The sequence below is a fragment of the Piliocolobus tephrosceles genome, chromosome 2 (assembly GCF_002776525.5).
Source record: "Piliocolobus tephrosceles isolate RC106 chromosome 2, ASM277652v3, whole genome shotgun sequence".
NCBI classification, from domain to species: Eukaryota; Metazoa; Chordata; class Mammalia; order Primates; family Cercopithecidae; genus Piliocolobus; species Piliocolobus tephrosceles.
Window position 1 is genome coordinate 81,678,311 of NC_045435.1, and position 25,428 is coordinate 81,703,738.

The 25,428-nt window shown below is 43.0% G+C and overlaps 1 protein-coding gene across 1 annotated transcript in view; it reads right to left on the reverse strand.

The window, feature by feature from the left end:
- The window catches only part of CACNA2D3 (calcium voltage-gated channel auxiliary subunit alpha2delta 3), a 958,661-nt gene that overhangs the window by 314,607 nt on the left and 618,626 nt on the right, over positions 1-25,428 (reverse strand). The window contains exon 12 of the mRNA XM_023189561.2: positions 9,248-9,326. Within this exon, the coding sequence (XP_023045329.1) occupies positions 9,248-9,326 (79 nt within the window). The remainder of the gene's footprint in view (positions 1-9,247; positions 9,327-25,428) is intronic.

Consider the following 25,428-nt stretch of genomic DNA (forward strand, 5'->3'; position numbering starts at 1 on the left):
AAATAGGGCTCAGGATAAGGAAATACCAGCCTTTCTGTTGTCCAGAAAGGGTCAGGACGCACCCAGAGGATTTCCAAACAAAGGCCAGCTGTTTTGAATTTGGTGTGCCGACCCCAAACCAGGTTGGGACCATGTGGCTTCTGGGTTCCTGATGACAGCTCTGCATAGTGCTAATTAGCATGCACTGTCACTCCTGCCTGCCCCACCCTCCTGGCCTGGGCCAGAGCCTTTCCCATCCCAGGGGAAACAGGGCCCCAAAGGAATAGGCTGTGAGTTTCTGTCCTAGTTTGAGACCTGGGAGCAAGGCCTATGTTCACCTCTCTCAGCCATCAGGCACCATAGTTAGGGAGACCCATTTGGGATGCTGCTCTAGCAATGCTCCCACGTGGTTCCTCTTAGAGGCATGGTTGGAAAGGACAGGTTTTAAAAAGGTTTGCCAGAGGACAGGGAACACACCACACCCATAGTTATCATCTCTCCAAGCATGGAGGCTGCACTCAGCGTTTGACAAGAAAGAAAATATTTCACCTCTTCTTTAGTAGGCAAATCTTGGTCTCTACATAAAGGGTCTTGACACAGAGGACAAGTTAAGAGGGGTGCTACCATGTTGAAGGAGGGGACACAGCTCAATAGCTCTGGACCTTTAGGATACAGGGATGAGCACTTTACAGTGTCAAACAATTCTGTTTAGGCACCTGTGCTCCTGGGCCCAGACAGCATCTTGTAGGAGTTCTTCTTGGTTGTCTGTATTCACATCTAATCCTCAAAGCCAGCAGTAAAGCTCCCTGATTTGGATTTTCCAAAACAGTGCCAAGGGAAGAAAGATGAATTTAAGGAGGAGGGTGGGAGGGACAGGTCATTAGCACAGAGAAGGAGTTGGGGATAAACAATCGTACATTTGGAAAAGGACAGGGCTGAGAAATCATCCCCACTTGGTCTTGCTTATCACAGCCAAGGTTCTGAAAGATTACAGAAAGCTGACTTCTGTCTCCAGAGTGACAGACCCATGGCCAACTGTATACCCGACACCTCTACAGGGATAACTAGCAGGATTCTCAGGCCAAACTCATCCAAAGCCAACTCCTGACTTCCCTTCCCAAATCCATTCCTCTCCCAGTTGGTCATTCCCATCTCAGAAAATGGCACCACTGCCCAGAGGGGCCAAAACATAATTATCCTCGATATCCATCCTTTCCTCACCCCACCCTATATGTAATCCACCAGCATGTTCTTCTGATCCTATCTCTAAAATAGATCTAAACTCACTTCCCAATCTCCACTGCTTCACTACTCCAAGATGCCATCATCTCTCACCCAGAGTCCACATGAGTCTCCCCACAAATCCCTCTCCTCCTTGTCTAACCTCCTCACAGCCATCAGAGATTGTCTAAAAGGTCGCAGCAGATCATCACCTTCCTGGTTGAAATCCTACAATAGCTTCTATTTAGAGTTAAAACAAAAACCAGATGTCTTACCCTGACCTCCAAGACCCTCCCTGAATTGGCTCCACCTACCTGGGTGACCTCATCCCTGCTGTCTCCCTCTTGCTCACTGTTCAGGCTTGCTGGCCTTCTTTCCCCGCCTCTCACATGCCAACCATGTTCCCCCCCTCAGGGCCTGTGCACTTGCTGCCCTCCGCCTGGGACACCCTTTATCCCATTTTTCAAGTTTGGTTCCTTTTTGTCACTCAGGGATCAGCTCAGAGAGGCCCTCCCTGACATTCCTGTCTGAAGTCACTTCCTCTCCCTTCACCCTGCATCAGTTCCTTCAGAGGACTCATCCATCATTGGATTCTCACTTGCTTATTGTGTTCTCTCTAACTGGAATATCAGCTCCATGAAATGATTCAAAAATCCCCACCTTGTTGAGAGCAGTATTCCCAGAACAGGGAGGGCAGGTATGCAGGAGCCATTAGTAAGGCAGGAACATTAACTGAGGTCTTACTGGGATCCACCTTGCCTTTCTGCATATGGGCCTCACGACGGCCCAACGCATATGCTCACCGTGTAGGGGAAGAAACACAAACTCAGAGTCAGTAACCTGTCCTGGATGAATTCGAATCCAGGTTCATTTGATTCCAAAGCCTTTGCTCTGAACCACTGAAGACACTGCGTCTTTCGCTGTTGGGAAGGGACAGGAGAGATGCTCCGAGCTCCTGCCCCAGGAGGGTAACTCTAATGGGCTATTTGTGTATTGTAGCTGGGGAACTTTGAGGATGGGGATGGGGCAATATATGACTGTCCTCTGAGGTTTCAGCAATGAGTAATAACAAAGTTTTACTCAAAGCCCAGTCTATAGTTCCAACTTATACTTCACTATGTAGATCAGGGATGCAGATGTATAAAAAGGTAAGAAAAGATAAAATTTTTAAAATAATATTAACAATAACAATGTATGCTGCAAAGCTCATGCACATTTGATTCCAACCCATTAAAATTTTAAATCTTTCTGAGTCTTTTTTTTTTTTTTTAATGTCTTAGTATAAGTTTTAGTTAACAAATGATTGATAATAGGAAATCGCTAAGGGCTGGAATCTGGCTGTAACCATAGACACTTCTCTTGTTTTCCCTCTGTATTCTCTCAGCTGGCCACTTTCCCTTCCCTTTCCCTCTGTTTTTTTCCTGTTAAATTCTAAGTCTTGAATGTTTATTCTCTTTTTTAATGTGCTTTTTTGAACTTCATATATCATGTAAGAAAACAGAATCAGCAATCATTCGGTAATTACCAAGGAGCAATTAATGCTGAAATTAGCCACCTATTACAAATGGTCTGCTCATTTTTCTCTATAACATCAATTTATTTACCTTATTCCCTTGCAGAGCTCCTTCTGTGAACTCTGGGTTACAAATACTGCATGTGATAAACCATATGCAGTGCAGTGCTTTGTGTTTCTGAGATATTACCACCGTTCCTTGGGGATTTTTAGAGTCTTTTGCCTCAAAGCTGCCTGAGCATGAGAAGCTCCTGTGGTGAAACATTAAATACTCCACTTTGCAATGACCAGATCTGAGGGTACCAGGAGTCTGTCCTTGGAGGGCAGATCCTAGCTGTCTACCTCATATAGTGAGGTCCTCCTTCCATCTTTGGAGTGATGGGTGTAGCTTCCTTTGAGTCCTTTCAGTCTTTGAGTCTTTGAGTCTTTCTAAAGACTCTTCTCACCTTAAGCAAGGCAGGCTGAAAACCTGAGAGCCAGTACCAAAATTTCAGTCTCCAGAGGGTGCCGAGGTAAGAATGAGATTTAGAAGGGCAGTGAAGGTGATGCTGTGGCTTCCCTGGTTTGCATTCCCTATGAGCAATGGTGTTCTTGGAAGATGCTCCCAATACTGTGTTCTATTTCATCTTCCTCCTCCTCCCTGTCAAGATCACACACTACTAAAAAAAAAAAAAACCACTTATTTCTATAGAAAATGTATAATTTATAAACAGCTTCCTACCTCCCTGTCTTCTTTGACTTCACAAAAAACAAGCAAGAGGCCTGTTGAGTGCTGAGAGCAGAAGAGCCCATATTCATGATGTTGGAGAGAACGGACATCAAGGGCAAGGAGCCCAATGGCCTTGGTGGGAGAACTGCACTCATGAGCAGAGCTCTCAAAATCAGCTTGAGCCTCAGAGCAAGGGACATATCTTTTCCTTTGTGACTATGACTACATTTTAATTTCTAACTCCAAGTTAAAAATAAAAGAGAAAGAAGAAAATAATCTAAAGGTACACTCTGGGGAAATAGGAATGCTGTCTCTTTCCTATAGCTCTGTGGCTGCACGCATCACACTTTGCCGTGGTTTCTCCTGGTCTCATCTTATCTACAGCCATAATGTCCCCAACTCTGAAACATCAGGACCTGAACCATACCACTGTGCAAGCCGAAGCAGCGCCATTTCCAGCACATACAGGCTGGGGATAAATCCCAGCTCTGGCCTTTGTTAATTATGGCACATTGAAGTCCTTTCTCACCCCCTAGTTTTCTTTTCCTAGATTACCTCAAATGAAGAGAGATATGTAAGAGTTCTCTATGAATCACAGCTTTCTCCTCTCCAAAGAGAAGCAGCCTCACATCTGGTGAAAAGTTCAGGCTGGGGCTTTGGATTACCTGGGCCTGAATCCTAGCTCTACCGCCTGCTGGCTGGTAATTTGGAACAAGATGCTAGTCTTGTTCAGCCTTAGTTTCCTTCTCTGTAGACAAAAATAATAACAGTACCTCAAGAGCCTTTGGGAGGATCAAAAGAGGTAATGCACAGATGTATTCTTTTCTATGCCTGGCACTTAGTGAGCAGCCTGCCATCCTTACTTGCTGTTTTACAATAACAGCAAGCATCACCATCTTCATCGCCACTCAAAATCTCTGATTCTAAGGAATGTGTGCAACGAACTATGAAAAGGTTTTTAAATAGCTGCTGTTTGTGCCTTCCTTCACCTGTCTTGAAATAGCAAAATGTTTTAATTGTCACTTTTCTCCTGCCCCCGCCTAAGACCATTCCGGCCTCATAAATGTGAAGCTATCTTTTGGTGGACACTACATGTGGAAAGATATAATGAGGTTAAGAATCTTTTTATTGAAAAAAGATTGGGAGCTGGACCTTCCAGGAAGTCTCAAGCCACCAGTTCTCTTTCAAGTAAGGAGAGAATGACCTTTAGCCCACAGAAAAGGGGTAAGCTAAGCAGACGACAACACATGTGGCATTTCCATTGGACCTGACGATGACTGATCGGTTGAGAACCCAAACATGGAGGCCCTTCTTTATTTGCACAGCTGGAAAACACTCAATTAACTGTGATTTTTGAAGGAGAATCAGCCAGTGCTTATTTAAAATCTTGGCATACTGAATGTTAGAGAAGGTCACCATGGCTTTGTGAAATATCTGAGCTAGTCAGTAGTCGGCCCTCTTTTCTGTGTTCCAGTTCACTTGTTTTTGAAATAGTGTGAACACAGAACTTTAAATTCCAACAGCCATTCTACAGTGGCAATGATTGTTTTAATGTATTTAAAATGGCTTGCTGCTTTGTCTCATTAGGTTGGTTCCCTCAAGACAGGACCTACTTATGCATAAAATGAAATAAACTCACAAGCTCCAGGCCTCCCTGGATTTTGCTGGTAGACTGGAGGAGGCAGAGAACTATTGCAAGGAGGGTACGAATGTCCCCAGACATTCATTTCCAGAGGAAAGTGTCTGAGATCTGCTGGCTAAGAACTGTCTCCATGGCTACCAGACTCCCAAGGAAGAAGTCCTGCACTGATAGCAGGTCCTTGACCACTAACTCAGGAACAATGTGACAGCCCTCATGATTCTTGCTCCCTCCCAGGGTCATTCTGTGGTCAGGCCCGGTGGGTTAGTTCTGCCTCCTTGGACTCTCCCTGGGTCTGCTCTGGTCCCTGAATGCTAATGCTTCATTTCACTGCAGAACTTGGCCGAGTCAGGGTGAAAATATGTAAGGGGGCCCTCTGGACCTCATGACACTTGAGATGAAAAATGTTATGCTGCCTCCATACTATAACAATCTGAGACTATAAACAATGATTTAATTAATGACCATAGAAGAATACTTGCTCACCGATGTTACGTGGTCCAAAACCCCTTAACTGACGCAACGTGAAGCCAATGTTTATATGGGCACAGATGACTGGAATATCACATTTTGATGGCATTGCTACTTTGAAGAGCGGCAAACAGTGACATTCCCAAGGCTCTTTACATAGAAGCAGAATGAGGAAGGTGAAACTATCGAGAGGGGCTAACCCTGGTAGCAAGGGAAATAACTGGATGTGGACAGGAAGGGAAGGAGAGTTATCATGGAATCCACAGCCTGTCCAGCCAAGCAGCTACTATTACCTCCTTGGATTTTCTGCATTGCTGTACTCATAACTTGTAAATCCTAAAGGCTATATTCTATAGCCGGGCCCTAAAATACTCTGAGTTGACTAAACTGTCTTCAAAAGGATGCCTCAAAGACTCTTATAAACAATGACTAAAACTAAATTATGGTGTAATATTAGTTGATTAAGACAAGACTTCAATTTGAGTAATTTTCATCAGCTGGACACAGACAGTGGTAAAAACAATAACCCATGACTAAATGCATACTAGCTGATGGAAGAATTGGAATCTGATGTGGCAAGAAATAACAGGAAATTTAAAAAAAAGAATTAAAAAATGGAAAGAAACTTTTTTCAAGACCACAGAATAAAGGAAAAAATGGGAAAAGTATAGCTAACTCAAGGTTTTTAAATGTCAACAAAGTTCCAAAACTAATTTCAAGAAAGGCCTCTTCACTCAGAGGAAATCTGGGATCTACTCGGCCTCCATCTCCTCTGCCTGTGTTCTTCCTATAGTTCTCCCTGAAATGAGGCCAAATGTATAACTCTGAGACAAGTAGAATTATTGACACCTTTTAGTGAAGCAAGCCAGACAATGAACGAAAGCAATTGTAGAATGTGTTATTTTAGAGCTTCAAGGATATGTTAAAAACTTCCATGCAGCCCTTCCTTTTTTAGATGAGGAAATAGAGCCTTGCTTAAAAGACTGTTCAAATAGAAGCAGATAATTAAAGAAAATGCCAAGCAAAGGGAAAGAAGGGTGCAGGTTTAAGAGCCTGCCTGTTCACCTATTCTTAGGGAACTTTCCCACACTTCCATCCACAGTGCTGAGTCCCCCAGAGCACTTATTTCTCCATGGGCTTCCTCTGCCCACACCCAATTCAGCAGGGAGAAAGAACTGGCCCAAGCTGGGTACCATAATCTCTTCACAGGGGTGAGGGGGTAAGGGAGGACGTGAAATTAGACTTTAGATTTGCTAGTCAGACTCGAATGGAAAAGATATACATTCTCCTTTCTTATATTGTGCTTTGCCCACAGTATTGTTGTGTGGATGGATGGGCATGTATAGTATGGGGTGGCCATTCCTGGCTATATGCATGCCATAGTAGGGAAGGTCTACCTACAGAGAAGTAAGAATGCCATGGACATGTCAGAAGAAATTGAGAAGGAATAGAAAAACAAAAACATGTCTTCCTTCTCCCTTGTGAGATCCAAGCTTCCCTTCCCACCAGGGTTGAGTGGTCACTCCCCTCTCTCTCCAAAACGCCCTTTTTTTAATTTCAGGGAACAACTTTGGTGGCTTGCACCTAAAACAACTTTGTCTTAGGTCATGAAAACTGGAACGAAGACCCACAAACTCCTCGGTCCTCTTTTCTCCACTAAAGTCCAAACACTGGAACTTTTATGAAGGATGGCTTGGGAGACCCATTTAAAGCAGACCACTGAAATCCATCAATCCCAATCTACTGTGCAACAGGGCCTATCTTCCTTTATTAGGATTTAGAGTCGACTTACCTATTTTTTCAAACATCAAAGGAGCACACACTGTGGTACGAGGTTGGGCTCTGTCAGAGTACCCAAGATGAAATCAGAGTCAAAGGCTGCTCTCATGGAGCTTGTAACCTCAGACGGGAGGCAAACAGGACCCAGAGATCAACATAACATGAGAGAATAACTCAGGGTACTTACATACCAGAGACCAAGCTACCAACTTTATTTATATGGCATCACGTCATGCCCACAACATGCTTGAGGAGAAGGTATTGTCACCACCTCTGCTCTGTAGATGACATGACTCAGACCTACCCAGATAGGTTTGGTAACTTGCATATAGTTGGTGGAGAGTGATTGCTCAATTTGGATACAAGGAGTCTGGACTCTCCCACCTATTAACTTGCTATGCTTTGCCTTCTTGGCTGCGTATAAAATGAAAAGAAGGCCTTCACAGACTGGGCAGCCCTATTACTTACTTTCCAGTGCTGTCCCCACACTATTTGTTTCTGACATGCAACAGGGGATTGGTAATCAATTAACCTTATGAATATAAAAAAGCTAATGACTACTGAGCACTTCTTATGTCCTAGTATTGAACAAGGCACTTAACATGCACCATTTCATTAATAAGAATCAAAGGAAGAACTGGATACAAACTTTCAGTTAGATAGAAGGAATGAGTTCAAGAGATATATAACATAACATAGTGACCATAGTTAATAAAGATGTGTTATATACTTGAAAGTTGCTAAGAGAATAGATTTTAGGTATTCTCATCACAAATAAATTATAAAGATGTAAGGCAATACATATGTTAATTAGCTTGATGTAGTCATTACACAATGTACTTATACTTCAAAACATCATGTTGTATGCCATAAATATAAATAATTTTGTTAGTTAAAAAAATAAAGGAATAATTATTATTATCATTACCATTTTGAGTGTTTGAACATTGAGGCAAGTTAAAGTTGACCAACTTAATTAGTAATATAGGTAAAGTTATGCTATAAGAACATATCAAACTAAAAATCTCAGTGGCTCAACACTAAAGTTTATTTGTTATGAACACTATTTATAATCCAGTGTGGGCTGGCAGAGGCAAGGGGCAGTGAAAGTCATCTGCTCCATGTGTTCACTCAGGGACCCAGGCTAATGAAGGCTGCTGCATCTCATGACTGTTCTGTCTGGACCATGTACCTTCAGAGTTCACTAGAACAGAAGAGAGTACCAACACCACCACACTAGCTCTCAAATGCTTTAGCCCAGAAATGACTCAGGTTGATTTCACTCACACCCTATTGGCCAGAACCAGTCTTGAAGTCCCCACCTATATGCAAGAAGGCTGCGAATGATGAGAGAGCATATGGATATTTGATGCACAGTAAATGTCTCTGCCATAGTAATTCTCCCAAGGCTACTCAGCTACTAATCAGAAGAATGGAAAGACTTAACCACTCCACTTGACTATGTCCTCAAAATTTGGCACTGGGCGTAGTGGCTCATGCCTGTAATGAGGCCACTTTGGCGGGCAGATCACTTGAGCTCCAGAGTTTGAGACCAGCTTCGCTAACATGGCAAAACCCTGTCTCTACTAAAAATATAAAAATTAACTGGGCATTGTGGGGCACACCTGTAATCCCAGCTACTCGGGAGGCTGAGGCACAAGAACCACTTGAACTCAGGGGGCAGAGTCTGAAATGAGCTGAGATCGCGTTACTGCACTCCAGCCTGGGCAACAGAGCAAGACTCTGTCCACAAAAAAATAAAAAACAAAAAAACCCCATAATTTGGAAGAAATCATTACAGGTCTATCAGTAATCACTTAGATACACCCAGACTTTATCTTAGAATTATTAGAACTCTCTACTTTCTCATGAATATTCCTAATTCTGCAAAAGTAGGTGGAAGTTATTCAGAGCCAAGCACATTGGGAAGACCCACCTTTGTTGGCACAGGCCATCCACTTTAGATTGTCCGCAAACGCAGCCTCTCGTCCAATGAGGTATGTGAAGATGCGAACCTGAAAGGAAGACAAACGCGTGGCTGAGTGGCATTCACTTTTTGCCATCCTGCGCAGATCACATGCGTGGCTCACACACATGTGGCTTACCTCTTTAATGCTCCATGCTTCCCATCTGCAGGAACATATTTAAGACATCTGAAGTATAGTCAGCTAAAATTGTATTCAAAACTGGGGCCTTTGATCTTTTAAACCATATGGCACTGGTGGTGGCTGTTTTTCGGTGTGCAAGTCATGACAGAGAAGAATAACTGGGAATGGGAGACTGGCAGCCTCACGGGCCTGGGCTTGCTCCACACATATGGACAAGTATCATCTAAGTCTGGACCAAATCCCTAACCATTTTCCCCACTCACACAGGAAATGCAGAGTGTGCTCTTCTTGGGAATAAAAATGCCCCTGAAAGACCCTCAACATTTCCCTCCAATGGTGAGGACAGGCTGCAGACACTCTCTTACCATCTGTGGTGTCTGGCATGATATTAGAAGATAATTAACCGAGATGAGAGACACAGCTTGTGGCCAGGAGACCTATGGGGAATCTTTCTAGTCTTCCTAAGCTTTTGGTTCCTGAAGAGCAAAGAACATATGTAAAAACTTGGCTTTCTTATTTTCTATTGGTTTCTCAACCCTCTCTTATGAGGTCAGAACTCTTTGAAACAAAGCATGACCTACCTGCCAGATGGTATTTAAGGTTAAATGAAAAAAATATAAGGAATGAAAAGGTTAAAATCCTTTAATTCAATTTAAAATGGTATGTGGGTCAATGCTACACAGTCCAAACAAAACCCTTCTGATGGGCCATGTGCAGCCTGTGGCCACCTCTTTGTGACTGAGGTCAATGAAGACATGGCATTAGATGAATGACACTCATCAGGTGGTATCAAAGGCTTTACCAGGTGATGTCCTTCCAGCTCCTCTAGTCTGGTGGGTCAAGTGCTCCTACTGCTCCTCCCCAGCCTTTGCTACAATTGTGGTTAGCTAGTATTTTGTGTAGCTGGTCTGTGAAGTCAATTTGCTCGCTAGGGTATCCACTTGACGAGGGAAGGAAGGGATGTCTCCTTTACCTGGCTGGGCCCTGATGGAGCACTGCACTTGGAACATCGATACTCAATACATGGAGACATAAAAAGATATAAATGCTTACAGTGGATTGTAAAAATGAATATTCTGTTTTAATTATGCATATCCTCGAATCTGGGCATTGTAATTTGAAGGCTAGTTGTGAGGTAATGGTTTCTTCCCAACTTAAAGAGATATGTAAATGCATGTTATTATTATGGAATGTCAGTCTGTGCTCATCTGTGCTTGGTAAGGCCATTACTTTATTTATCAGAGCTCCTGCAAGGGGGCTTTCTGGGTGGATGGGCAGGCAGACAGACGTCTCTCCAGTCCTCTGGCTCTTCTCCACACCATTCCCATCAGAGTCACATTTGGGAGTGAGGATATGGTTGTTTTGTTTTGTTTTTTTAAATTGGGAGATTCTGGCTTCTCTTGGAGGGAACAGAAAGCAAAGATCCAGTTGGGCACAGTGGCTCACACCTGTAATCCCAGTACTTTGGGAGGCCGAGGTGGGCAGATCATGAGGTCAGGAGATTGAGACCATCTGGCCAACAAGGTGAAATCCCATCTCTACTAAAAATACAAAAAAATTAGCTGTGCATGGTGGCATGCATTTGTGGTCCCAGCTATGCAGGAGGCTGAGGCAGGAGAATTGCTTGAACCCTAAGGCAGAGGTTGCAGTGAGCCGAGTTTGTGCCACTGCACTCCAGACTGGTGATAGAGTGAGGCCCCGTCTCAAAAAAAAAAAAATAAGAAAAGAAAAGCAAAGATCCAGCCTCATATTGCCAAAAAGTGATTACCATTGACCCTCCTTCATATAGCTGCACCCCCTGTTCACTTTCTCTGCCTGTCCACTGTCAGCACTTAACTGAGAATCTCTGATTGAGGGGAGAAACTGAGGCCCAGTTAAGTAAAGTGTTTTGCTTAATTTCATCAAAGTTTCATCTCATGAGAGAGGACTTCTGAGACCTCAGGATAGCACTGGTATCTGTTTTCAACCTTTGGGAGATGCTGGTTTGGTCAATACAGAAGATCCCAACCAGTTCCAAGGCCCATAGCCAGCACACACAGAATCCAGGACGAACTGGAATCAAGTCTCTTGAGACCAGACCCATGCTTTCTCATAAATCTTTGTCTTTAATTTCAAATTTAAGCTCTTTAAACTAGACCAATAAAAACTTGTATCCCCAATGGCTCCTTGGCAAGCAAGAAAGCATAAGAGATGCCTCTGTGGAAATGAAGCAATGAGTCTATCTTTATAAACAAAGACCCAACACAGAACAACCCATATTTTTGAGCAAAGGTGGCTGTGAGTACCAGCCTCCTCTGCTGTCTAGATGAAAAAGAACCTTCATATAAACTGAGTTCTCTTGGAGACATAGTTAAAACTCCAGAACAATACTGTGAATCACTAGCAAAACTTCTATAACTCCTCATTTAAAAGAGGGAATCCTATTTGGAAAACCAGTAGGATCTCGCCAAACTTCAGATCAGACATGGCTGCTTAAGAATAATTGTGCTAACAATAACCACAATAATGAAAACCATCACCACGTCCCCTACCTCACCAGCACAGTCCTACCATGACCACCACCACCACGGTGGCTGCTACAATCAGCACCATCCCCTGGGTCAGGTAATGTGCTGAGGGGTTTATGGGTATTATATTTGTTTTGTTGGATTATATGTTATTTTATTGCTTGTGAAAGAAAATCAGAACAATGTTCAATATTTCCATTGATTTGTAGTCGTTGGCTCCCAGTACACTGACCTCCTTATCTGAGCAGAAATGGCATGAAAATGACTTGTTGCATGCCTGCCTACAAAATAAACATAATCAAAGGATGCTGGGTTCACACCCTACATCTCTCACAATAATGCCTTTCAACTGATCACAGAAGAAAAGAGATTTTACTTTAAAGTAGTTTAAAGTAGGAAATATTTTGGAGAGAAATTTAATAACAGCATTTTATATTTGTGTATTTTTTTTTTACACAGTAATTCCACCCCTAAGCATTTACCTTACAGCTGGAACAACAAATAAAATGCTTACGGGGACTAAGAGACAACAAAAATGACAAAAGTTGTAGAAGAGAGTACATATTTTCTGGAAGCCCTAGAATTCAGATTTAGACATTTTCAAAAATACACAATTAAAAGTACACGGATGTTCACCTTCATTACTTGTAAAGGTCAAAAACTGTTAAATTCTAAGTCTTTCTTGATAGCTGACTGGCTAAAAGTTCATGGTACATTCGTGTAGTAGGCTATCCGGCAGCTATGTCCTCATCCATGATACACTGGTAAAAGTGAAAAACAAGCTGTGGGTTTTGTGTAGCACAAAATTCTATTTTTTTCTAAAAGTGGCCTCACACTTTTTATTTCATACATTTTATACCATTTTACAAATAAACTAGCATTGCTTTAATAATTAAAGATCATTTTAAGTGAAAAGAAAGTAATGACATTGCTATTTCCTGAACAATTCTGTTAGCACACACGAAGAATAAACGTTGCAGTGAAAATCAAACACAAAAAAGAGATGACATGTGGAAATGACGTCCTGGCCTTGCATATTCCAGTCAGTGCTGCCTTACGCTACTGCTCATTTAACTGAGTGCAAAACCTCTGTGAACAACAGTCAAATCGCTCCTAATTTCCATTGTTAACAGATTCTATACCCTAATGGATCTTATTTCCAACAACTGGAATTTCTTCCCTAGGAAGCACCACATAACAAACTTTCAGTGGTATGCCTTGAGCCCAGCTACTTTTCTGATGCAATGAGTGTGAAGCAGAGCCAGATCTGGGGTGGTCCTGAAGGCCAGGTACATGGCACAGACAACCATGGGAAGGTGCTGTGGCATAGTTCTGTGGCATACACCAGAGCTCTCTGGAAAGCCAGGCTTTCATGCTCATCATCTGCAGGCATGGAGCGCACCACTTTCATTAATGCAGCTCAAAGGCAGGGGCAAAAAGAAGTCTGCATCAGCCTATTTGCTCATTTTGATCTCCCACTTAAGTTTGGATGGTCTTTAAATGTTCTACAAACCCAATTAAGCTTAATAAAACGTTAAGATGTAGACTTTCAAAGTTCAAAGTCACTTACTTTAATCTACTTAGTATAAAGTTTCCCCAATGGAACAAACAAAAAACTCATCCAGATTTTTCAAAAAAGCAATTATGCTTTTTACTCACATAGATGCAATCCCCATCAGAAACTGAGAGGGGTACCCTTCTTCTTAACCTTTGGGGAAGATAGATAGTGACTTTGTAAAGATAATGAATCAAATTTTCTCCTTTCTGCAGCCATTAAAATTAGGGGAGGGAAGTGGCTACCAGGAGAGTTATATGGGGCAATTGCACAGACAGAAAATAGGCTACTGCTGCCTGCAGATCTCCCTTCAATAATGAAGAAAGCCTTGTGCTTCTGAGAGAGTCCAAGAGTAGCAGTTTGTCATCTATCACATGTAACTCATGAGTGCCTACCACGTGCCAGGGATCATTCTTGGTGCCAAGGCTACCATGGATAAACAAAACAAACTCTGCCCTCAGAGACTTCACATTTTCTTGGGAGGGAAACATAACAAATGCAAATTCATACAGAATGTTTATGTATTTGTTGGATTAAATGCTGATAAAGAAAATAATGCAAAGTAAGGTGATGGAGAGTGATAGGGGGCTGCATTTTAAGAAAAGGAAGACAGGAAGGTCTTCCTGATAAGATGATATTTGATTAGAGATCTAGACAAAATGGAGTGGGGGAGAAGGAACAAGCCTTATAGCTAATGGGAAAGAGCATTCCAGGTGAAGGGAACAAAAGGTACAAGATCGCTGTGACAGGGAAGCTCCAGGGATATTGAAGGGGCTTGTGTTAACGGAATACAGTCACCTAGCAGAGGTTGCAGGACATTAACTTGGAAATACAATGGGTGCCACATCACATGGACCCTTGCGAGTCACTTTTTCTTTTTTTTCAGGAGGCACTGAGTGGAAGTCTGACATGAGCTGATACATAATGTAAAAGGATCATTCTGGCTGCAGGGTAGAACATAGGCCATGAACAGGTTCATGAGCCAAAGGAAAGCATAGGTTCATGAACATGAACTCAACCTGACGGCCCATTCCATTATCCTATGATAATCTTGTAATTCTGAATGCCCATGTCCCATCCATAGCCATAGAGAGTAAGGGTAGAAACAGAGGTAGTAAGTAGGAGGCCACTGCAATGTTCCAGGTGAAAGATGACAGTGGCTCTGGCCAGGGCAGTGAGAGTCCTCAGACTTCACAAGGCATCAGTATCACCAGGGGCCTTGAATCACATGTTGAAGGTGGAGTCTTAGCACCCACCCTCCTGAGGTTCAGAATGAAGTAGGCCCAGGGATACACATTTTTTAAAATGCCCATGGTGTGTCTGACACAGGTGGGCTAAGGCCAACACTTTTAAAAAATGCCACCAAGCAGATGAGGTCTAAGTGAGACCAAACATTAAGAAATCACTGGAGCCATTTCCAGGAAAGCTATTCCTACAGTTTACTAAGGATTGAGGCAAAACTTTAAGGAGTTTACAATCCAGTGGGTGGTTAAAAAAAATAGAGAAGCTGGATCAAAATGACATTTTTTAAAAAGCTTGCATCAACCAAAGAAGGCAGGATCATGAGATATCAGCCGGACTTGGCAAGCAGGATTAGCTAACTACACTTTCCTCTTTCCCCAAGAAAGGGCAGATTTGCATCCTGTTGTCTGTAGCTGCTGAGCTGGGTCTTCACAATCTTTGGAATTACAATAATTCCACTCTTGCTCCCAGATGCAGAGGAAAGGAAGGTTTGGAGACCGAGCACTTATGAGCCTCAAAAAACAGTCTATCCTTTTATAGAAAAAAGAAGGTAATCTTTTATTTTAAAAAACATTTAACTATAAATCCATTCCTTTTACCTTTAAAAGCAAGCAATTTATATCAATCATTTATGTCAATGTCATTTGCTATCAAATCTGTTCATTACCTATGGATTCCCACATTCATGGGTTCTAAATTTTAATTTAGCTAAGTGGCAGCCTCTGTATTAGGCATGCCTTCCTGTCTTTTCTGCCTTCCTGTCATCTTCCTGTCCTCTCACCTGCTCATGTCCTTTTGGACTCACTGCCCAACTCAGTTATTCCCTAAAATACTTCCAGGATTTCTCAAAATGATGAATGACTTCGCTTTAGAAAGGGGTCTCCTTTATGTTTTAAAGTCAATTTGCAGCTAATGAATATGTTCTTAATCTACATCTTCACAAAAGATATTACTAATGAACTTTCATAGTTATTTGCTCATTTCTGTGATTTCTGGTACACAGAAGCATTTCTGAATAAAATCTTTAATCTTTTAGAAGAAGATAAGGGTTGGAACCTGATTACTCACATAAATGCTTCATAAATCATTGCCAATATTTATCTTCATGAAAATTCTACAAGAGTAGAGATGGGCTCAGAGAAGGTTGACTCCAAAGGAAACAGTTATATTGAGCAGGCTGCTTTAATCTAGAAGCCATCATGCCCATAATAAAAAAAGAAACATTCTTATCCAGAAGGAAGAGAAAGGCAACCATGGTAACGCTACCCTGAACAAGCAATAAAATAGGATTAATTGAATTAAATTACAAAAGTAATAAAATTTCATCAAACGAATATCATAGATCATTATGAAAAATGGACTGTCACCTTGGGAATGCTCTAAGAGTCTATATAATCTCCTTTTTCCCAAGCACGAGTGCCTGATACCTCATGTGTGGGAAAAAAAAAAAATTCCAATTCAGAAAAAAAAATTGCTATTTGTAATCTTCTGGCCAAAGGGATAAAAGTCTAGTTTTATGGCCATGTGTTTTGTCAAGGTGAAGGAGACACGTGTTTCTTGGCCACCCAGAGACTATGACCTGGAGTTGGTACAATGGAACACAAGAGATTACACACAGCTCAATGGAGCAGTAAGAAGTCAAGCTGCAAACATCCTCAAAGGTGTGTGATGCAATTTATTAGACTGTCCAGCTTCACTGAATTCATTCAGGGGACAGAGCCAGTATACTAACCATGTCTTTGGATTTTCTGTACTATTATTGCTCTGATGTCTGAGGCCTTATAACCTTGGAGGGACTGTCCCTCCTAGGGTTAGCTCATTCCTGGAGATAGTAAGCAACTGGCCTGCAAGTGCATTTCTGATACACAAATCAACCAATCCACAGCCCACGCCTCCAATCACCTACCTCCATCAGGCTCTCACACTCGAGGTCATACCACCTGCCCTAATCACTCCAGGACCAGGTAGCAGACAACTAGGGACAGCCCTTCTACCCCAGTGCCCACTGAGACGATTGACTACCTAATGTTAAGCCTGGTTGGCCTGCTTTGCCTCTTTCTTCCCATGGAAAACACAATAAAGGTTTCTGCCCTCTAGATCTCTCTCTCTGCCCACTCATCTTGCCTTGGCACTTCCCTGTGTGGGCCTTCATGGTATGGCATGCCTTCTGCTTCTAGGAAACTATGGATACAATATACTTCTTCCTTCATGACAATCATTTCTGTGTCTGTGTACCTTGTTATACCTGACTAAAACAAATTCCAGGTATTCTTAAAACAACCAAGTATTATTTGTTCCAGGTGGGTCCAATGCTGCACTTACTGACTTGGTGATCTTGAGTGAAGTATTTAAACCTACTGAGCTGTACGTGCACCTCCCCCAACGTGGGGATCCTCCACCCACCCACCTCACATTGGTGATCAACAGCAAATGAGACAGTGGAAGCAAGGACAGGTCAGAAGTATTAAATCCCATTCAGTTAGAGTTGCATCCCACTCGCATTTCAGATAACTTGATGCAGTGAAACTAAACAAAGGGAGCTAAGGAAAGCCAAGTCTTCCATCCATAGATACTTCCCTCATCCTGCCCAGAAGTTTGGTTGAAGAGGAAGCTGACTCCTGTGGGTGAAGAATGGGATTTTTCACAGGGGTGGGTTTTGACAAACTATCACTGATGTTTGTCAATACCAAGGATAACGGGGTTGACAGTTTCTAACATAATCAGGAACAGTAGAGCTATAATAACAATTACAACTTTTATAACCCTTGGAGAGTCAAAGGATGCACTGAGAACTTGGCAGGGGCTATAAACCTTCCCCTACCCCTTACTCCCTCCCCGCAAAATCCAAATGCTATATACTCACAATTTCAGATAAAATTCATGAGGGCTGGGGCATTTCCTCCACCAAAACCCAGATCTGGATTGTCTAGGAACATCTGGCTCCCAGGTTAAGAACCCCTGTCCTATAAATCTCTCGTATTTTGCACTACAAATTCCTCAAAATCAAAATGGTTTCTTTGGGTGATCAAGATGGGCTCTCTTAGTGGATATGCCCACCAAATTGAGAAAGAAGTTCATCTGGTCATTTACATGCCCATTCTGTGACAGTTTTGTGCCGACCAGATATCAGCTATTCACATTCAGATCCAGAAAAGTCATATCAGAAGTGAGTCCTCTACATGGAGGGACATTGTGGAGAAATCAGGAGCCCTGAGACAGAATAGGCATCACTGTGGACCTTGGGTTTTTATGATGCACATTGCATCATGAAGCCTTTGCATGACCACATGTAAAGGAGCAGGGATAGAAGGGACAGACAGACAGAACTGAGTCTGTAGAATCCAGCACAGTGCTTGGCACAGGGCCAGCACTCAAACACTTGTTGATTGGCCAACACCATAAAATCCCTGTCTACTGATACTAGGGATCCTGAAAGAAACCTGTCTCCAAGCTTCAGGCTGCTGGACACTACATGGCCTAGGATTTATATGGCTCAGAAGCCCCATTTTGCTTCCCTTGCCCTCCGAAACCCTGAGAGAGCAAGTGGTGACAGCCATTTGTTCGTAGGTATGCCCCATCTTTCAAGAAGGACGACAGATTCAATACCATGAACAAAAAGGCAACTAACACATGTAAATCCATCAAGTTAACCAAAAACAGATCAGAAAATTGACTTATGTCAAAGGGGAATAAATTGTTCCACAAACTGGGATGGCGATGGTTATGTTCATAAAACATCATGGGGCTGTGTCACTCTCTAGCTTAAAGCCCTCCAGTGCCTTCCCATTGTACTTGGAATACATTCTAAACTCCTAACACCACAGCTAAGATGCCCTGGAAGGTCCAGAAACATGACCAACTCCTTCTGGCTTTCTAGTTTTTCAATCCACCTCTCCCACTGCCTGGAGTGCCCCTCACCTCCTGTTTGCAAGGCTAACCCTCTTTCACCCCAGCTACCCTCATCCTCATCACCCCTTTAGTTTCCTTCATGATACTCAGTATATTCTTAAGTTACATTAATGATTTATTAGTTTACTTATGTTTATTTCTACTTCCAAACCGAAACAGAGATGTGAGAGCAGAAGGAGGCACCTGTGCCCAATTCAGTACCTGGCATGGAGTATTCTCAACGAATATTAGTTACCCACCTTTTCTATCCTTCTTTTCACAAATTTGGGAAATTAAAGGAAGTCAGCATGGGACATAGTTGAATTTATCAGCATAGAGCTCATTCCTTCATTGCACCTCCATTTTCAATACTTTTCTATTTTTCCAGACTGATGTGTTATCAATCAGTTGAGATTTTACTTTCTCTATGCTCAATTCCCATGATTTCTTTTTCTCCTGAAGCTCAGTGATAACATATGAGGAAATGGAAGTATGAAAAAGGTCTGGTCTTTGTTATTACAGCCTCATAGTCAGGGACCAGAAAAATGGTGTCTTATGCAAGGCCTCCCATGGATGGATGATCAGTATTATAATATTTCTTCTTAGGTGCCTGCCTCTTGATTCTAAATGGAAGCCATGCAAAGATTGAAGCCAACTGTATTTTAAATAACTGCCTGCTTCAGGGATTCCCTAGTGGGGAAAAGATCACATCTTAAAATAGCAATGCGATGGTTGCTATTCCAAGCAGCTTTCAGTGGAAATCTCTCCTTTTCCCTACACTCTGTAAGAGTGGACAGATGGCATCATTTCATGGAAGCCAGAGCTGAGTGGGTGGACAAGTTGGCAGAAAGCAGTGGTTACCAAACAGGGCTAAGAATTGGATACCTCCATATTCAGAATCTGAGTCTTCCCTCAAATGAGCTGTGAGGCCTTGGGGTAAGTTACTTGATTATTTATTTATTTATTATTTTTGAGACACATTCTTACTCTGCCGCCCAGACTGGAGTGCAGTGGCTCGATCTCAGCTCACTGCAACCTCTGCCTCCCAGGTTCAAGCAATTCTCATGACTCAGCCTCCCAAGTAGCTGGGACTATAGGCATGCACCATCACAGTGGCTAATTTTTGTATTTTGAGTAGGGATGGGGTTTTGCCATGTTGGCCAGGCTGGTCTTAAACTCCTGGGCTCAAGAGATCAACTCACCTCGACTTCCCAAAGTGCTGGGATTACAGGCATGAGCCACCGCACCCGGCCCCAGTGCTGTTTAAAGTCGAGGCAGACAGACTGCTTGAGCCCACAAGTTCGAGACCAGCCTGGGCAACATGGCAAGACCTCATCTCTACAAAAAATACAAAAATTAGCCAGGTGTGGTGGTGTGCACCTGTAGTCCTAGCTACTTGGGAGACTGAGTTGTCGGGGGCAGCAGTCAAGGTTGCACTGAGCCGAGATCCACTACTGCACTCCAGCCTGGGTGACAGACAGAGACCTTGTCTCCAAAAAAAAATGAAAAAATAAAATAAATTCATATGAAAATACAAAGGAATGAAAATATCCAAAAACTCTCCTTAAAAAAATAGGAACAAGGCAGGATAATTACCTCACTGTCTATCAAGCTTTATTATAAAGTATGGTGATTAAGGCAGTGTGGCTTTAGCATATAAATACAAAAATCATCCAATGGACCAGCAAAGAAAACTCCAAAGCAGACCAACACATACATGGATCCCTGATTTGCAAGGAAGAGGGCATTTCCAGAGCCTGGTGAAAGAACAGTCTTATTTTTTAATTTTTCTTATTTTTTTTTTCTTTGGATGGGGTTTCACCATGTTGCCCAGGCTGGTCTTGAACTCTTGAGCTCAAGCTATCTACCTACCTCAGCTTTCCAGGGTGCTGGGATTATAGGCGTGAGCCACCTTGCCCAGCAAGTTACTTGATCTTTGTAAGTCTCATTTTCCTTACTTGTAAATTGGTCAACATCATAGAACCAGAATGATGTTGTTAAATGGCTGTTCTGAAATGGATCAAATAGAGTAAAATGTTTGGGACTTGAGGGGCTGGGGAGGATTAATTCTGCAAAGGAAGAGGGGTCTTCTAAGAGGAGATCTCCAAATGTGCTCTTTGCCTAGACCCTAAAGAGAGAAAAATAGAACAGAGAAACAGGGAAAGGTCTGAGTGTGAAGCCTGATGACATGACCTGGGTGTGTCTCTCTAGGCCGTAGAGAAATCTCTTCCTTTAATGCTCTCCCTTCCCGCCATCCACCCCTACCCTGAGTTTGTCTCCCTTTGCCTCCCCCTGTGTCTGGATCAGTGAGACCCCGAGGGCCCACATCAGGGTACACGACCAAGACCCACTTGGTCTTGGGCGCAGCTGGAGTCCTCGTGATGTTCTCATTGGGATTTGGGGCCAAAGCCCCACAGTAAGAAGCCGCATGCATCTGCACAGTGTCCCCTCTCGTGCCACCCTGGAGAAGCAGCACAGCAGCAGGTTACAGGTCGAGGAGTCAGGAGTTTTGGATTCTGCCCAAATCATTCTCAGACTCATTAAACCCAACAGCTGTTGTGAATTCGAAGCTAGCACAGTTGCCTTTTCCCAAGATTCTTGTCATTTATATTTTCCCAACCCATCCTCCCTGTCACTAGGAATTAGTCCAAAATAGCAGTTTCCCCTGTCACCTCACCTACTGCCTTCTGGGACTTCTGTCAGTAAGAAAAGTCAAGGACTCGTCAGACAACTGCAAGGATATTGCTGAGGACAGTGTTCGCTCTGTTTTGCCTCTGATTCTCCAAAAGGCAGACAGGTAGGGACATGGCTCCCTGTGGAAGGGGAAGGGGGAAGGACAGATCAGAATGACTCATGGGTTTCTGGTGATCTGTACAAGCTCACTCTCTGTATACCAACCTCTTGCCCTTCCAGGGGTTCTACTAACCCAAGATCCTCAACTCCCACTACGGAAGCATGCCCCCCTGGCTGAAGACCCTACTGTAGGAAGCTGCCAGTAGGACTTCAGTGAGCAGTAGCCTCAGGTGAATGGGGTGGCAAGGCAAGTCAATGTTCCTGAGAATTTGGGGCAACCATTATTTTCTTTTTGAGAAGCCCCAGGGAAAGTTTATTTCTTACCTTCAGTCAGTATGACTTGTATTTTATCCAAAGCAATCATTACATCTTAATCTCTCAGACCGTGATTTGTACAGCTGTCCTGGTTCCCTCTTTGCATATGCAAACTGGCTCAAGCAGAGGGCTCAAATACCCCATCAGAGACCAGGTGTTCTGTGGCTCCCCTGTCTTTGGTGTCCTTTTCTCCTTGCTACTGACAACTGACTTGTGTTACCTTTTCTGTTTTATGTTTCCCATCCACCCACCCTCCCACCTAGCCTTCCATCCATTAAGTATTAACTGGAAATACCTGCTAGATACTAAACATCCTGCTCCATGCTGGAGGCACAATGGGGAGGAAAAAATCCATATGGTCTCTGCCCTTGTAGAATTTGTAAGTTCTTGAAATACTTTTTATAGAATGGGGAAGACAAAGGAATATGAAGAAAATATATGTATTTCTTTATACATATATAAAACTATATGTAAATAGTTCTGTCATTCCAGAACTGGGTCACTACTGTACCCTCCCCACAAAGAGCTTGGTTTCCCTGAATAGGACATATGCAATCTTGGACTCTATGGCCCCAGCTCCAGTTGATAAGGAGGATCATGTAAATGCAAAGTCATCCTATTCCTTTTCTAAGCATAGTGCACTGGTAAGATGAACATTTGAGGCCAAAAGAATCCCAATGACTTCTCCAACTGTTTGTTCCTAGAAATAACCTTGCAGGCCCTCTCCATGGTTTTTGTTTGTTTGCTTGTTTTTTGAGAAGGACTCTTACTCTATCACCCAGGCTGGAATGCAGTGGTGCAATCCTGGCTCACTGCAACCTCTGCCTCCCAGGTTCAAGCAATTCTTCTGCCTTGGTCTCCCAAGCAGCTGTGATTATAGGCCCACACCACCATGCCCAGTTAATTTTTATATGTTTAGTAGAGATGGAGTTTTGCCACGTTGGCCAGGCTGGTCTCGAAATCCTGACCTCAGGTGATCCACTCGCCTCGGCCTCCCCAAGTGCCTCCATATTCTTTTCTTCCATCTCTGCCAAGTCTTTTTTCCCTATTGAGATGGTCTGTCACTCAGGGTGGAGTGCAGTGGCATGATCTCGGCTCGCTGCAGCCTAAAGCAATCCTCCCATCTCAACCTCCCAAGAAGCTGGCACTATAGGCGTGTGCCACCACACATGGCCAATTTTTGTATGTTTTGTAGTGATGAGGTCTTGCCATATTGCCTAGGCTGGTCTTAAACTCCTGGGCTCAAGATAGCCTCCCGCCTTGGCCGCCCAAAGTGTTGGGATTGCACATGTGAGCCACTGTGCCAGCCCCAAGTCTTACATGTAAGAGAAAAGCAAGAAAAGTTAAGTAGTACTGGTCATACAATAATGGGAGAAAAAGGCATTGTGACAGATAAGGGCTGAAGAAGGTGGTATCATATGGGATCCTAGATCATTCTTGTCTTCAGAGATCTTCCTGTCAGTAGAGAAGCTATAAACTCATAGGCAGAACTTACATGGAAATGTACAGGGATGATGGCAAAGGGTGCTCTGCAAGGGAGCAAACAAATCAGGGAAATCCAAACCAAGAGGAACAGTGTATTTTAAGAGAGAATAAAGTAAACGGTCTTGAGAGCTGGCTTCTATCTTGTTTCCTCACCCTCATAGTTTTGTTTATTTGCTTGTTTGTTGTTTTTCTAGGGTCAGCATTTTTCATGGGGATCAAGAGAGGAGAAAGATACCATGTGCTGGAACTCAGCTGACTTTTTCAAAATACGTTTCCTTCAGTTGGGAGTCTAGAGACTGGTCAAAGCCAATGGCTCTTGTGGACTGCAGGAAGTTCTGCAATCTTCCATTTTAAACATGGGTTTTTGGGAGACTAGAGCTTTTCCTGGAAGAGTAAATTTGAGGACATGTCACCAGTACCCTACCACACTGAAGAGAGGAGCCAGATTATCTGCCACCTGGAAACTCACTCTTTCAGAGCACTGGGCAATTTCTAATGACAGCCGGTGTTAAATATGGTCCTACTGAACAACACAGAGTGGAGAAATAACTTATTTGGAACCTTCTTGCTAAAATACAATTCTGCGACTTCTATCTCCTCTACTAATTTCTTAGTCCAAGCCACCAATGCCTCTCACTTGGAGAACCAGGTGGAACTCTTACCTGAGCTCCTCCACTGCTATCCAGCCCCAGAGAGAGCTTGTTATAACGGGAATAAGATAGAGTCCCTCTGGCCGGGCGTGGTGGCACATACCTGTAATTCCAGCACTTTGGGAGGCTGAGATGGGTGGATCACCTGAGGTCAGGAGTTCAAGACCAGCCTGGCCAACATGGCGAAACCCCACCTCTATTAAAAATACAAACAATTAGCTGAGAGTGGTGGTGCATGCCTATAATCCCAGCTACTCAGGAGGCTGAGGCAAGAGAATCGGTTGAACCCAGGAGGTGGAGGCTGCAGTGAGCCAAGACTGCACCACTGCACTCCAGCCTGGGCAATAGAGTGAGACTCCATCTCAAAAAAAAAAAAGGATAGAGACCCCCCCCTTTGCTCACAGCTCTACAGAGGCCTTCCCGTATTTAAAATAAAAGGCAAAATGTGCTGGCCCCTTCCCTGTTTCGTAATCTCACCTCCATTTGCCTCCCTACTCAGCCCCAGTTGCCAAATTCCCAACCACCCTCCGTCTTCTTCCTAGACTTGTAAAAAATTCCTCTGACACCTAAAGTTCTCTTCTGCCACAGGGCCTTTGCACGTATTGCCCAACTGCCTGCTCTGCACTAGAATATTTTAACACAACTATCTCCTTCCTATTTTTTTAGGTCTTATCATTGAACTTTCCATCTCCAAAAGACCCTTTCCGCTCTCCTTAAATCATAAGTTCCCCTTTTTAGTCTCTGTCTTAGCCTCTGTTGGTTTTCTGCATAGCACATGGTGTAATTTACACTTATTTTGTCTGTCCTCTTGTTATATTCTGTTCCCTACACACACACACACACACACTCACACATACACGGATATAAGCTTCATGATGGAGATACATTAGTTTTGTTCACTGTTGTTTTCCCAACTGCCAATCCACAGCAAAAACCCCCAAAATGAATAAGGTTATTGCATACAATTAAGCTAAGTGGGGATAATCCAACATGGTATAAAGAGTAAGAACATGCTAAAAGAAATAGAGGGATTAAATGAGGGCTGAAGTACTAAAACCTAGCATGTTGAACATCAGCCCCAAACCTGGTACCATACATGGTACAACTGCACTGAGGTGGTCACTGTCATCATTCTTATTTAACAGTTGAACAAACCAAGGATTACAAAGGGTGAGAATCTGTCCCAGGTCACACAGCAGGCAAATGATAGCTACTGGACCTTTTCAAGGCATGTGGGACCCCACAGCTCATTTTCTTAATTGCTACATTATGACATGAGAACACAATAACAGGGCAAAGTGCATGAACCAGCAGATCCCAGAAGTACTACCTATGGCAACAAAAACAAACAAAAGACAGAGAACAAGATGTCCAAGCTCACTTTTAAGCACAAATACAAATACAAGGTTTAAAGTATTTTTGTTTGTTTTTGCCTATCAAATTGAAAATGATGTGTTAACAACCAGGGTATTGGGAAATATCCTTTCTGCTGGGGGGAATGTAAATTGGCATAAGTTTTCTGAAAATAACTTGGCCACAACTATTAAATATTTTAAATGTGCATAACCTTTGAC